A 15708-nucleotide genomic window follows, 5' to 3' on the forward strand; every position below is an offset into this window, starting at 1 on the left:
GATCTTTTCGAACGGGGGGCCACCGAAACCGAAGATATGTTGGGGGTGCCAATGCAAAAGTGTATGTGTGTGTGCCGTGTGCGATAAAGTCCGCCGGTAACGGCGGATAACGGTAAACGTTGCCGATAGGTTTACCGTTTTTATTTGACGATAGTACGATAAACGATAAAGTATGCCAACCGGCTGCGCGATGTTTTTTGTTTTGCTCCACAGTAAATGAGAGATAAAATGGGAAATTTACGGCCAACCTGTTCCTTGTTCCGCGCGTCTAAGGGGTTTCGTATTTCTTCTTCTTTTCGACTGATGAAGAATTTCAACGATCGCTTCAGTTTATCGTTAATCCGAACCCTCAACAGAGAGCAGTCGTTTGAGAGATCCTACGCAAAGGGAATAAGCTTTGATTTGTTCATGAACTTTTCATCAAATTGATAGTTTAATCTGATTTTAGACCCCTTTGCCGGGGTTAGGATCAAATAGTAGTTGCTCTAAAAATGATACTATAAAGAGAAGTAATATTGTTAGTAACTGAAGTTGATTGAATAACTGGCGTCCGGATGCCGAGTGCCGAGTGCGCTTTTCGTTCGTTTCAAAACGCGAAGCCATAAACCTGCTCCTGCAGCGTTAATGTTTGCTGTTTATGCTGCACTTTCCCACCCGGCGGTGGTCCGACGTCTTCCGTTCCGCCCTCCCGTGGTTTTAGTGTTTGCTGATAAAAGAGCGACCGAGTACAGCGTCCGTGAGACCGGAGAAGTCATATGGACGTGTCGCGCTGTGCGGCAACTCTCGGCCTCGGCGGCCGAGCCTTCCGAAGCCGCCCCGAAAGTAATAACAATAATGCTAATGCCGTTCTTTCCATTTCGTTGAGGACTGTTTACTTTCCCGCGTTCTCGGCCCTGGTTTGAAGGGTTTCCTGGCTTCGCGTTTTAGACACTTCCCCGGTGCATCCAGCATCCAGCCCGGGGTTTGTTTGTCCGTTCTCTCGTTTCTTAACTTTTTGTGGTGGGCTGTTTCCTTTTTCCTACCATTTGGCCACCCGTTCGCTTATCGGTGTCGCGTTGTTTCGAGCGGAACGTTTCCGGAACGTCCGGCCTTTAGCCTCGTAGGAAGGTGTTTATGTAATTTTTTGTTCACGCTCGTCCAATTTTGGCCCACGGTCGTTTGCGAGTTAATCCAATTTTACGGAACCATTTCCGCCTGGGAATGGGGCTGCTGGGAAGGCTTCGGATCGCTTGTGTCGCGTGCACTTCCCAATAACTGTGGCCCCTGTTGTTAGTATTTTTTTACAATTTTCTTAACAAAACCAATCATAGCCCAGGGGTAAGTGTCATGCGGGGCCAAAAAGAAGAGGGTAATGAACAATTACCAATGTGGCTAGTCACCCAGCGCCCAGCTTGGCCGTTTAATGGGTCGCCCCGCGAGAGGTCTAAGGTGAATCTTCAACATCCGAACCACGAGACAGTCACCCTGGTGGTGGTGGTTCGAGTGGCCAACAGAACACCGGAGCGAAGAAAAAGGGACAAAAGAATTAACTGCCAGAAGATCGGTTGGGGATCGGATCGGGTCGGATCGGAGAGACCGGGACCGGGAACAATTGGCGAACGATATCGGCTGGCGCTGGGGAAGCGCTCCGGATCGCGGCCAGCAGCACCGCGAGGGGAATCTGTGATCTCGCGGGGATGGAAAATAACTTCCAACGAGGCCGAAGTTGACCGTGCTGGAAAGTACGGAAAGTGCGCCTGCAGAATGGTTGTTGACTCGTGAAGGCGAGGCGAGGCGAAAAAGAAGATTAACCGGCGAACGAGCGAGAGCATACACTTGAGAAGCGAGATGGAACAAAAAGAAGAGAATGAAAGAGGGAGAGAAAGAACGAAAGAACGAACGAAAGAAAGGAAATGAAACCAGAAGAGAGGGCAAAAGAGTCAAGAAGGCAAAAGAACAACAAACCGAAGAGTGTTAGAGAAAACAGAAGAAAACGGCAAGCAATAGAGAGCGAGAGAGAGAGAGAGAGAGTGACAAACTTGACGATGGGAAAAACAGACAGAGGGAGAAGAAAACTCGTCAGCCCGTGGTAACGATCGCCTGTAAATTATACAGCACATTCTGCCGCAAGCAAAGAATGCGCGCGGCCGAAACGGAGAGAACGGGGCAAGAAGCCCTGGAAAGAAAACCGTACAAGCGACGAAAGAAGACGCGATCGTGCACCGCGGGGTGGGTCGGCGGGAGGGAAAGCACGGGGTGCGGAAGGGTGATAGTGCAAAAAGTCTGGTCTCCGTGTCTCTGTCACTCCCGTACGGCGGCCCTATCTTCCCTTTTCCGGTCCGGGCTTCGGGAGCATCTTCCTTTTTTTGTTTTGTGGGTTACGATCGATCGATCGGTTCACAGGACTGCGGGCGAAATACCTGACCCGACCCGAAGGATGCTGGACCGCGGGTGGAGGATGATGTCATTCAAGCCAGAGCGAGACGGGACACCCGATCCCGACACCCGGTGAGAAAGCAGCGGTGAGCAGTGGTGAGTTTGGTGAGTGAGTGGTTAGAGAAAATGATCGAGCTTTCACGTCGTGAGGGATAGAGATAGGAAACCACTGGCAAGGGAAAGAGACAGCGGGCGGGATAGAAAAGAGAGGCCTGCGACCGGGACCAGGGAATTGCCACACACCTGGAAGACGGGAAGAGGCAGAAATGATGATGAGCCCGACCGCGGGACTTGTCGGAACGATGGGACGCCTTCCGCGAACACCAACCCGGGGACTGGCGGGCGGGAGGATGCACTGCCCCGCCAACCCCGTGCCCGCCACCACTCGGTGGCTTCCACCTGATTTTCCGCGCCCACCCCAGTGGCGCAAAGGAGTTAACCGGGATCGCGCGACCCAAGCGGCGATCAGTTGTGCAAGATCGTCCGAAGAAGCGGGTCACCTTCGTTAGCCAGCCCCAGTGTGCTCCGAGTTCTGACGGTGACTGCGACTTTGTGCCACCACCCGCCAACCGCAACCAGCTTCTGGCTTCGGCTTGTGACCCGCGTGCCCGTCCAAGTGTACCGTCGTGCCGACTAGCGAAAAAACATCGAAAAAACATCGACGCAAGTGAGCGTGAACAGTGATTTTCCGGACGACGGTTTCTGCGGACGAAAGCTCGAACATGAAGTCCCTCATTCTGTGTCTCGTGTGTGTGCTGGCGTACGCTGGAGGTAAGTTCACGGGAGGAGGACAACGCAGGACTGTGAAGTGTGTGCGTGCGCGAAGGGTTGTTTTTCGGTTAGCCAAGGCCGAGGGCTTGAGTAGGTCTCCATCAACCGTACGCCAGTGATTGCCCGTTTGTGCGGCTGGCGGGCAAACCAGGTCAGGCCAGGTTTACTTCGAGCTGGGACTCAGTTCCCGGAACGGCATAGAAATTGTAATTAAAAGGCAAAGGAAATCGAAATGAGAGAATAACGCGAAGCCTGTCAACGAGTAGAGCCCGGCAAGCCGTTTCCGTTGGCTGGCTTCTGGACAGCGGTGGCCAGCCATCACGGGCCGGGTGACTGGACTGCGCCAAACAGGGGGTCGGAAATTAAATTTATTCTTTTCTGAACGACCAACTCATTCGCGGCGCGGCGGCATCCGGACTGGGCAGGTGCAAAAGTACAGCAAACTCATCATCACCGGCAGCCGGTGACGGTGTGGCAGGTGTCCTTGTCCCCGTCGACGACGCGAGCTTTCTTTCGCCGCCGCCGCCGCCACCGTGTTGCGTACGGAATCGTCAATGAGACCGGGTTGTGCTAAATCGCCTGGAACGGGAAAGTCCGCGTGTCGATTGAAATGGAACCGTCGGTTCGGTGTGCGGAAATTCTGCCCGACACTGCCTCGACAGCGCTTATTAATTCCGAGAAGCACGAGAAGCACGAGCCAGTACGCAAATGGCAGCACGGAAGGAACTCCGCGTCCTGCACCAGAAAATAAATGCAGCGGGTTCCGGCGCTCGTCCTAGACCAGCGTACGATTTATTGAAATTCTTTGGCGCGCCCGCGAGCGCGTAAGAATAAATGGAACACTTCTCCGTTAAATGGCTCCCGTGTCGGAAGCCCAGTTCCGGGCTCAGGACAATGGGGTGCCGGATCAGGGATAAGGCCGGAGGCGACCACGTCACGTCTTGGGCCGAGTGGCTCCGAACGGGTTCCTAGTTTTATGGAGCTTCCAGAACTTGGCAGGTGGCTATAAAAGAGCAATGAAGCTGAATGCATCTCTGGGTTGATTTTTTTTGCTTCTTCTTGCAATTAAGGCCAGCGCAGCCACAAATGGACAGCCTGTGCTGTGCTGGGTCGCGCTGATGGAATACTCCAACTAATGAAGTCTTTATGTGCAAACGCAACGGTGAAAAGAAACTGTTATCGTCGCTCGCGGTTCTTGTGAAAAATACGCCCAGAGATACGTCCCAGTCGAGGATTCGGTCAGGAAACGAGCAGGAAGTTGATGATGCTCACCCGAACCGACGATTTAAAAATTCACGAAGGAGGACCTAAAAAGATTCTTTAAACTCTCTGTCTCCTCGAATGACGAACAATAAACTTGGCGGCTAACTTCTCCGAAAGGATCTCGCTTGTTTATTCTCACCGGAACCGAGGCACCAGCTTATCGCGGTGAATAAACCACGAGGACAACAGGGCGCGATAAGGAGCACATACGGCTTGGCTTTTGTTTGAATGTGTCCGAAGAAGAAAATCCCGAAAAAGGACAACGTCCGGTTGAGAGTCGCGAGTCGGAACGAGCCGCCACAACGATACGAACAAACGAGCCGCTCGAGCCGAAAGAAAGGTCCTTCCGACGCCTCACGCCACCCATCTCGGTCAGGCTCACTGTGGCTTCGGCTTCATTAGAGACCGGTCCGGTCCATCACGGTATCGATTTCCCGGTGACCCAGGATTTGTGTTTATTTATTTTTATGTTGATTCTACCGGTTTGATTTCGTGACACACGCAGGCGGTCCGTCAGCCTCTTCCGGCACGGCCTCTGAATTCGGATTCGGGTGTTGTAAATGGCAATCTGGTTCCGTTGGGTTATTTGCATTCAAAATTGATAGCCATAGGACGCGGGTTCGCCCGTCGTCACCCGAAGGTGTTTCCCGTTAGGTCGGGCCTTCTTTTGGTTTGGCCAAAGGGATCTGATTCAAAAATGAAGTTGCTTCGTCGGAATTTTATCCTTCGAATGTTTAAAAACTCCGGGCACATAACTCTCATCAACATAGGGACACCGCTCACGTAAACATATTCACATAAACGCCTGTTTCGGACGTGCGCCCTTAAAAGTTTCAGAATCACATTCGTCCCGGAACTCAGTCTCTTCTCTGTGGCGACATTCGTTTAGGGTAACTTATTACATTCTCCCGCCCAAAAAAAGGAAACCTCAAAATTTACGGGCCTCACGCGCGATCCTCACTTGACGATGCAGCGGGCAAAATGGCGATCTTCGTTTTGCGCCCGCGCGCTCGTCCCATTTTGCTCGCTCCGTCACGGTGTCATTAGACATTCTAGCCGCACAGTTGAGTCAATAAAGCGCAACTGTACTTCACCATTACGACCGCTGCTGCTGCTGCTGCTGGTCGGTGACTTTGTCTCACCAGCGACGCGCCAGTGACTCAGCTTCACGTTCACGAATTGGGTATTGGACTGTACGGCCGCAAACTATCCCCAAATTGGGGAGCCTTGTTTTGCAGAACCCAGAACCTCGATCCATAGTAGGCCCCGATACGGACCCGCATACCCGGGGCCGGGGCTCACGGTTCTGTGCATAACCGGGAACCCGCATAACCTACAAAAAGTCTCCCAGCGAACGGACTGGCCGTTGATGTCCCGTTTTTCGCACAAATGAGGGGCCGGGAATGGGAAAGAAAGTTTTGCGGCCGTACAGCTTCGGATCCCGGGCGGCTGATTAATAAATGATTGAAAACTCGAGAACCTGCCGAGACATGCAAATCCCCGCCGGCAACGCGGGGGGGATTATTGGGCCGACGATGGATCGGACCCCGGGGCGATAATGTCCCGTTAGCATCACCAGGCCCCCGCGTGGGGAATCGATTAATTTCAAATCCCCGCCACTCCCCAGCGAAGAGAAGCATCAAACGCCAACGGAGAAAAGCGATGCGGGTCACCGCGGTGCGGCCAGATAACCGGTCAGTCACAACATAAAATTTTCCCGTTTTTCTGTCCATCCCTGGTCCACACACTCTCCGGTGATGGATTAGCGTCGGCAACGGCACACCGAACGCGAACGTCGAAATCCCTTCTCGCGATGCCGCGCCGCGCGATATGTAGGCGTCGGTACCGGGAGAACCCGGTTTGGCCGATGGATATGACAATAGACCGCGAAGGGAACCGGAAATGATCGTTTACTTGGTTTCTTTTTACGCCTAGCATTATTGACGCGTTCTACACCGCCAGACACCGGCGTTGAGCGTTCAAAGACCAAAAAAAAAAAAACGGTTTCCATAATTCATGAAGCTTCGAGGATGTGATTTCACTGCTGCGCCGTCTGGGGCGTTTTCTGCGTGGGCGCCCTGTGCTGTGCCCTGTGCGTGGTCCTGGGGTCTTTATTGCTGCTCCGGCGGCCAAACCCATCGGAACGTGTAATGTACCGGGAACGGAAGTGGCCTTAACGCGTGATCGTCTGCTAAAAGTGCCTGGGGCTTCGCTGTACCATCTTCGGCGCATTCATTGAACTTGAAGCGTTAACTAACGCTCAACGATGTGCTCACAACAATTCGGTCATAACGTTCTGGGTTGTAATGTAATTGACCTCTTTTACGTTAAAAATTAATTATCGATTAATTTGGCACTAAATTTGGTACTAAAGCGTAACCGTTTGCATACCTTAAGGCGTATTTATTGTAACGTATTTTTGGTGCGATTTGTTTTGTTAATTTTACATTTAAATTAGTTGTACAATATTCATTTAGTCAATTCTAATTAGCCCCGCTAACAAACATGGTTTTGAAGTCACTGTAACATTTTTGCTCACTTGGCGGGAAACTTTCTACGCTCCAAGAAGGAACAGTTCGAGTTCCGATTGTCCTTCGTATTTTTACTGCATCGTGCCTTTATCGTATCGATCGTTACATCCATCACCATTACGGTTGTTTGCACAACCAATGGGTCCGATTTAATGGCCAAACACCGTTCCAATAAAATGGGTCCTTCAATTTATGAACAGCAACCAGCCGACTCCCCATCAGTGCGCAGGATTCGCCGGTTCCGTGGTCCGTGTGCTTTGTTTCACATTGCAATGCCCATAACCGTGCAACCACCTAGCAGCAGAGATAAATTCCCCGACTGTGTGCAGCAAATCGCTCGGAAAGCTACGGGTGACACATTGGCCGGCGGATGAGGACTGTAAGTCATAATCCGGACCGCAGCCCCAGCCTCGCTCCGTGAGTGATTGGCACGGGCGTCACCATGGGCCGTGGTCAATGGGATAAGTTACGAGTAGCTTTTATTTCATACGCACAGTTTATTATCCGTACTCTCGGTCCGCACTCCCGCGGGGTGCCCCTTTTCGGGTGGATGGGCCCAATGTGTCCGCACGATTCTTTTTCCGCGCCCATTCGGAATGCGTTATGGTGAAATGGTGATGGCATTGTTTGAAGTTGTGTGAGGAGTACGCTAAAAAAAGGACAATCAAATAGCTTGCAGAGCTAACTGCCACAGCCCGTCGGGATGTGTACGGACGAATCTACACCGGTTTTCCAGAAGCTGTTAAATGCGCCCCGAAAAGCTTTCACAGGCGCTTACTTGGCTCATGATTTATGCACCCTCCAGTTTGGTGGAAAATCTGCCTTTATTCGCAGCTTATCCTTTTCCACCGCTGCGCAGCTTATCCTTTCGCGTCGCAGAGGGAACTGGGAACGGACTTCTGCCGGGCTAATGAAACCTGAAAGGAACCACGGCGTGAAATGTGCAGTCGCATTAATGACTGCAGTGATGTAATATTTATGCGCTACACTTTCTACACTTTTTAATGGCTCTCCTTTGATGGTTCTCCCGGGGGTAACAGGGTCACCGAACGATGAAGTCTTGGGCGCACTTGAGAGTAAGGAAGACAAACTAATCTTTTAAGAGCAGGAAAATGGCAGGGAAGTTTTCATGATTTTCCTATGATAATCAGTAGAAACCTCAACGAAGCCACAATTGACGGTGGCAATATGTAGACTTCAGTCCACATTGATTCGTTCCTCAATATCTCCATGTCCGACTTGAAGCGAACTCCTCGAGCTGGCCTCGCGAAGGATTGTGGAGAGTCCAATTTAGTCCGTTATCGACGCGTTGTTTAGCTACTAAAATGGTATTATATTAAGGAGTGTGGCTGATGGCTTAGCATATCATGAGCTACGTTCCGATAAGCATCGGGCTGATGTTGAGTCGTCCCGTCGCGCTATTGTTATCCTGTCCCAGTTATCCTGGGCTTCCGTTTCCGACGTTGCAATCGGGAGAGCTTGAAATGAGCGTCTTTGTTACACAATAGACCCCATCTTTTACCGTTGTGCCCGATCTTTGAGGCTGGTCCCTCTGCTGGACACTCTATCTGGTGCTGATGGCCGTGGTAGGGGTAGGCGTAGGCAATGGTGACCCGGGACATCCAGCGTACATTGTTGCGAGGCGTATACAAAATGCCTCTCGTGCACCACGCGGTGTATTTGGTTGATGAAACTGCGCAATCTGTCGTTTTCAGTCTGTCTGTTAGACGCCGTGTCCTGGACACGCGCTTATCGTCCGTCCGTGCAATGATTTCTTCCCTCGCTCCCCCTCCCCCTTCCGCAGGCCAACGGATCACCACCATCCAGCTGGACGGTGTGCAGTACTTTATCAGCCGAATGAATCCGTATTCGCCCGAGCTGAACTACTTCCTGGCCTACCAGTACTGCCGCTCGCTCGGCCTGCAGCTGGCGTCGTTCGAGACGAAGGAGAAGGTGGAGTCGATGACGGAGTACCTGCAGAACGCGGGCTACGGCAAGTACGACTTCTGGACGTCCGGCAACCGGCTCGGCACCCCGATGTTCCTGTGGATGAGCACCGGCCTACCGTTCAACGCCACGTTCGATTACTTCGAGAAGTCGCCGGAAACGGTCGGACTGGACCCGATGGACCACAACAGCAACACCTCGCCTCAGCGCACCGCCCGCGACAGGTTAGTACCGAGCAGATGGGTATCCCGACATCTCGCGTTCCTAACTTTGCTTCTTCGCCCGGTTCCGTTTCGTTTCCCTCCACCTCCACAGTAGCAACGAACTGCAGAAGGGCTGCGTGATCCTGAAGGCCCCCAGCCACCGGTGGGCCCCGGAGGACTGTTCGGCGGTGAAAGACTTCATCTGCGAGCAAACACGGTGCTACTACTACAACTACGGTAGCATTCCGGTTTCGTCCGCGCAGGGGTAAATATTGCCACCTGACCACCAACCCCACCCACTCGCCTCCCCCACTTTCCTGACCGAACACTAGAACCCTCCACACACACACCCTTCGAACCGCACAAAGACTGAGACCCAACAGGATGAGAACACTGAGTTTTGACCGACTGAAAGCGACGAAACTTGGACTCGGAATTGCCCCCTCCGCAATTGGTGGTGTCAACGTGGCGTTAACCCGAGCCCGATGAAGACCGACAATAGAACGCGACGGAAGCAGCCGTTTCCTACTAGACGTAATGGCAATTGGTACACCTGTGCAGCACGCGCCCTCTGACGGACGGAGTTGGCGATGATTGAAATGCAAATAAAATGGAAACAAAAGAAAAACAGCAGGATCCTCTCTGTCTGTCTCTGTCGCTCGCCGTGGTCGCTCTTCTGACCCGACTGAGTGTGAGGATGCCATTTGTTGAAAAAAGACAAAACACAACAACAAACGCCTGCAGAGAGAGAGACAGAGAGAGAGAGAGAGAGAACAAATAGGAAATCTTGTGCGATCATCCTTCGAGCGCGAAAATTGCGAACGACCAATTTCGGCGCGTTGCCAGTGGCAACAGCGTTTCGGTTGCCGCAACGCGGTAACTGTAACCGTGCCGTGTGTAGGTGAGCTAACGTCCTTTCCACCATCTTTATGTTAAGTTCTATCTGTCCGGCTGTTTAACGCTTCGCCCGCCCTACTTTCGCGATCCACCCGATATCCACTCATTAATCCGGTTTGCCATGGCCGCGAGCTCCACTTTTGCTGATTTTCGGTGTGCACAGACCCCACGGTCGAGGCTTCCTGTGAGGAGCTTTTCTGATTTTCGTACCCAACTACTAATGCTCCGTGTAGCCGGTTTCATGTACTAATTTGCGATTGAAAACTTTATCTTAGAATTTGCCACTTTATGCGCACCGATCAGTGAAAGTAGCGTGGCGTGACCGTTGGCAGTTGGCCTCCTGTGCTCCTTCTGTAGTCTGTTGGGCCTTTCTTTTCCACTTTTCTTTGCCTTCTTTTTCCTCTATTAATCTGCAATTAACATTAGGCTGGTGGTTTGGAGTTAGTTCATTAAACGTACCGAAATGCAACATAAAAATTCTATGTCACCCGTGGTCCCCCCACCCCCAGGGGGCCTGGCTGGCACATACACGCACACGCACATAAGGCCGAAAAATGTTTTACATTCCACACTACATTCCACAGTACATTCACCACATTGAAATGCACCCATTGCGAGTAACTCGGGGGTATTACTGTTAAAAGCGTAGCGCAATACGGAGGTGTTGCTTGGGATTTCTTGTCCATTTCGAATGCTTGCCGACTGCCGGTTTTATAGACTACACGCTGGGGTAGCTGGACATTATTTTGCTAGACGGGTTACGGTCGGTCTGTGTCTGGCAGTCGCTAGCCGCTTAACGGGATACCGGGGTCGAGGTAGATTTACGGGAGTACCGAGTATTTCCCTTGGGTCGATTGAGACTTGGAAGTGGCTTTCTTTAGTTGTTCCACAATTAAACCTAAAACCGTTCTAGATCGCCCCAGTATCGCAGTGTTCTAACGATGACGTTACCTTGTTTGACTCTAGTCGTCCGATCCAAGCGTTCACTAGTACCGCGCTGTATACGACGCTCGCTGCAACCAGCACTACGCCGGCTGCGACCACCACGGAACCGGCGACCACTGTGGCCGAAGGTCGTCAGCTCCTCTCAACACTGGTGCCACAGCTCCAGGGCAGCGAGAAAGGGGCCACATCGCTGGCTTCCCTCCTGAACGGGGACGTCCTCGAGCAGAACCGTACGCCTGGTCCGGTGGCGCCCGCCGATAATACCGCGGATGAACAGGACGAAGAGCAGGACGATGAGCTGGAGCTGGAGGACGACGAGGATAATGTGGTGGGGCGTAGCAGCAACGCCGGGGGTATCGCGGCCGAAGACGATGTTGATGAGCAGGAAGAGGAACACCAGCAGCAGCAGCATCATGACGACGAGGACGAAGACGAGCAGGCGGCCGAGCAGCACCATCAGCAGGCGTTGGCTGCCGGGCAGGATCCGGTAGCGACGGCCAGTCTGCCAGACGACATCCCGGTCGAGCAGAAACTGAAGGCGATCACGAAGGAGATCCAGCAGCTGTCCGGAGGCGGGATCAGTGGCGATCGGGAGCTGCGACTGGACAACCGCCAGAGCTTCCTGTCGCTGTCGGACCTGATCAAGAACATCCGGCCGGCCGAGAAGGTGGTGCCGCAGATCGACTCTTCGTACGCGAACACGATGCTCGTGCTTGGCGAGCCTCTCAGCCACGCCGAGAAGAAAAGATAGGCTGAGGTTCCTTCCATCCAGCGTCTTGACGTGTTTTACCTAGGTTAGGTTATTCCGAGGTGCAGATCGTGTTCTCGATCGGTAAACGAAGAAACAGTGTTTTAACTCATCGCACATTCCCCATCTACGCGTAATCCATTCATCCAAGCGGGTTCCGCCAGAGGACCGCAGTTCTTTCTGAGGACGAACGTCCCTCGTGGGGGCTCTCCGGGCACTGGAACCTTTCTGATCGTTCCCTGGCTTGGAGGGTTCCGCGCGAAGGACGACACACTTCTCGAGGGAACACGAAGTCTCCGGTGGTTGCCGGCCCGTGGCTCGTGGTCCACTGCATCTTCCATCCCAACTCGATTTCGGCAAGACTTTCGTAAAATTTGGTTTTTCGCGAACCGAACAAACGGTTCACCGGATATCGCCACGACGACGTAGAGTTAAGCGTAACAGAGCAAAATATCGTTAGCCTTAGTGTACTATTTCTTGTGATTAGAAGCAAACATAAAGAGCACGAAGGAGAGAGATCATTGACAAGACAGAATGGACAAGACGTTCAGAGGAAAGCCGAGGCAAAACTACTGGCATGACTGGCGATCAATAGGGAACCCCTCCGGGAGCAAAACAAATGTAGGTAAGGCTTAGCGAAGCCGCACAGCATCATTTCATACAGTTCAAAGTGGATAGAACTAAAAAAGCGCATTCGATTAATAAAGTATAAGATTTGTACAAAAAAAAAATTCGATGTCTTAAATTCGTTCTTTATTCTTTATGTGAGCCTGTGGGCTGTTGAAGCATTACTTGAAAAGCGGTACGATTCAAAACACACATAAAACATGAATCATGATTGATCGCATTGGCGAATAGTTGGAAGATTGCGCCGTAACTTTTGGCCGTTCGCCGCAGCGATGCTGTCTAATCTCACAGCATCTGATCCGCCTAAAGGTATGCAACGTCATATTTTCCATTAGCTTCAAAATAATTGCACAATTTTGTGTAAATTAAAAGCAATCAAATAACATCAGATGAGAAGTAAAATAAAAACGATTCTCCTTTACGCAGAGCTTTATGCAGCAAAATCAACTGTCGAAATAGCATTTCACCTTTGCGATAACCCAAACAATGCTTATCATTTTCTTTTACTGTTTGTCAATCCGATCGAACTCTAACCAGCCGGGTAAATGTAAATGTTTTCGGTGCGTTAAACCATTCGAGACTCAACAAACACTAGCCAGTTGTATGGCTGATTTCGAAGTCGTTAGTTGGAGCGATGAACGATGGCTAATCGAGAGCGTAGTTCTGCGACACTACAAACCTTTTGGCCACTAGTGATCGTTATTAGCTGTGTAGTTCTGGTAACAGGTACCCACTGTCTCTTAGCTGGTTAGTGTACTAAACCATGTGTAGTGACGATCTACTTTCCTTTTAGATTCGAGAATCTCGGAAATTAGTGAGTTTCTTAGTGTACGCACCTCACGAAGAGAGTGAAATGCCAATCGTGAACCACCAAAATTGACCATCTCGTAACGACTCATGTCCCCGTTACAGAATGCGAAGAGTATCGCAGTATCATCACATCGCGACGCGGGGCTATCTCGCTGAAGCTGCGACCTAAGCCAACCTACTATCAACTGTACAACTGCTCGAACGCTGTGCAGCTGATCGTCGGCGGTGAGGCGGCCAAAAATGGCGAATTCCCACACCACGCACTGCTCGGTTACGCCAGCGGAAAAGATGGAGCCCCGGCCTCGGCGTTCAGTTTCAGCTGCGGTGGTTCTCTGATTTCCGAACGTTTCGTACTGACCGCTGCGCACTGTTTCAGCCACGGCGATCCGATCGTCGTGCGGCTGGGAGAGTACGATCTGAACCTACCGCACTCGCTCAGTCGGATCGACTTCGGGATAGCGCAGATCATCCGCCATCCGCAGTACTTGAACTCACGCTCCTACCACGACATTGCCCTCGTACAGCTGAATGGAACGGTTCCATTTTCCAAAACCATTCGCCCGGCCTGTCTTTGGACGGAACCGGCTCTCAATGTGAGCCATTTCGTTGCGACCGGATTCGGGAGGCTGGAAGAAGGTACTGTGGTGGCCGCATAGGTCTTTCGGTGATACTCACTCAACATGTGTAATGCTCTTCTTGCAGGCAGTTTCGAACTCTCGAGCAAAATGATGAAAGTCCAGCTTGATCTCTTCCCAACCACGGACTGCGATCAGCTGGTTCAACTGAATCGCCGGTTCAGTGACGGAATTAACGAGGGTCAACTGTGCGTAGGGAGTCTGCTCGGGGGAAAGGACACGTGCCAAGGGGACTCTGGTGGCCCGCTGCAGACAGTGATGGAGCCCAAAAGTTGTCTCTATCACGTCGTGGGACTGACGTCGATCGGTGCCGCCTGCGGAATCGGACAGTCGAAGGCTATCTACACGAGTATAGCCCACTACTTGGACTGGATCGAGGAAACGGTTTGGAATCGCGGAATTGGTGTTTAGTGCACCTTTCGTTCGGGTGAATCCCGACGATCGCAGTCACCGACTACTGCCAAAGAATGACAACAAATAAATCGATCACATATCGATGTGCTGGACCGGTTAGAGCTGAGAATTTCGTAATACCTGTAAGACTAGACATTTGGTCGGGTTCATGATCGCGATCAGCCCCTTAGCGGTGAGCCTGTTCTGCAATTCTTTTAAGGTGTTATCGGTTAGGGTTCCGGTTTTCTTAATACTATTGACCACCTTTACCGGTACGGTTGGCAGAGTAGCGTACACAGAAGCTTGTTTCGTATTATTTAGTGGTCGGGTCATTCTACCTACACTGTTATGAGCGGCAACGTCCATATCTCGATCCCATCCCATTTTTGAGTTATCGTCGAACGATCCCAGGACACTCTACGGAGAACCCGCTCAATGGCAGTGATCGCAGCGTACTGACTTAGGTCAAACCACAACCACGAATCACACAACCAACTCAGAAGCGGTCGCTGATTGCATCCAGATTACACTCACACTTCAGCGGTACACACATTTACGAAGGAAGGTGATTCGAAAGGTTCCTGGGAATCGGCAAGAAACAAAGGATTGAATACTCTCCGTTCCTGCACAATGCGGCCAATTATCATGCAGGACAGATAAGACACTTGACGACGACGAGAGTGAGAGAATAAACAAACATTCACTTTTGGAGAGTTGACGCTGTCGCTACCGGCATCAGAGAGAACTGGAAATTCCAATTTGCCGAACGAACGATCGATCTTTCTTCGCCCGATGCGCCAGTGTTCGATCGCGTTTATGAAGCTTATCATGTCGAATTTGGCCCGTGAGCGTAGCGTGCATAGCCTTTCGTAAATGGGTCTGAAGTCGATAATCGCTAGCTTCAATCGCGTATTTGCGAAGAATGGCAGCCATAGCCATAGACGTAGACGTAGCAGCTATCAAGCCTTTTCTGCACACCATTGTCTATATGGCGCATTTCTTGTAGTGTTGCGAGGTCCACTGGCTAGGGTTTCGTCGAGTTACCTGGGGGCCCTCGGCAGAGTGCGTAAGGTTCCATAAGTGAACAGCCAAGTAGTCATGTTCTGTACTCACGGCAGTGATCAAAGCGCGTCTATAACGTCCTTGACCGAAGAAGCCTCGAAGCTGGACATTAGTGCTGCACCGTTTACTTGGACAGGATCGGTTCTTCTGGTGGCACGAAGAGTGTCCACCAACGTAACGCACTATTTCGGCTGGATATATACCTGGTAGCTGGTAGTTTGTGGAGATGAGAAAACTGAACGATTTGCTAGAGATATTAAATCACTATAGAGATAATGAAAGAATAAACAAACTTCCAGTGACATACGCTGGACGCTGCCACTACCGGCTTCAGAGAGAACTGGAAATTCCAGTTTGCTCGGGTTGCTTCGCATTCCTGCGATCGGGTCTCGTCGCATCTCTCCGAACCCGATTTCAGCAGCGCCAGTGCTCGATCGACCTTCGCGTTGTGACGACTGATA

At 51.5% G+C, this 15708-nt stretch overlaps 1 protein-coding gene across 1 annotated transcript; it reads left to right on the plus strand.

The window, feature by feature from the left end:
• The first annotated feature begins 3137 nt into the window (after positions 1-3137).
• LOC131206922 (C-type lectin 37Da) lies at positions 3138-9399 on the plus strand. The gene is made up of 3 exons (XM_058199522.1): positions 3138-3186; positions 8785-9151; positions 9243-9399. The coding sequence occupies exons 1-3, from the start codon at positions 3138-3140 to the stop codon at positions 9397-9399; spliced, it is 573 nt and encodes a 190-aa protein (XP_058055505.1).
• The last annotated feature ends 6309 nt before the right edge of the window (positions 9400-15708 follow it).

The sequence above is a fragment of the Anopheles bellator genome, chromosome 2 (genome assembly GCF_943735745.2).
Source record: "Anopheles bellator chromosome 2, idAnoBellAS_SP24_06.2, whole genome shotgun sequence".
Taxonomy (NCBI): Eukaryota; Metazoa; Arthropoda; class Insecta; order Diptera; family Culicidae; genus Anopheles; species Anopheles bellator.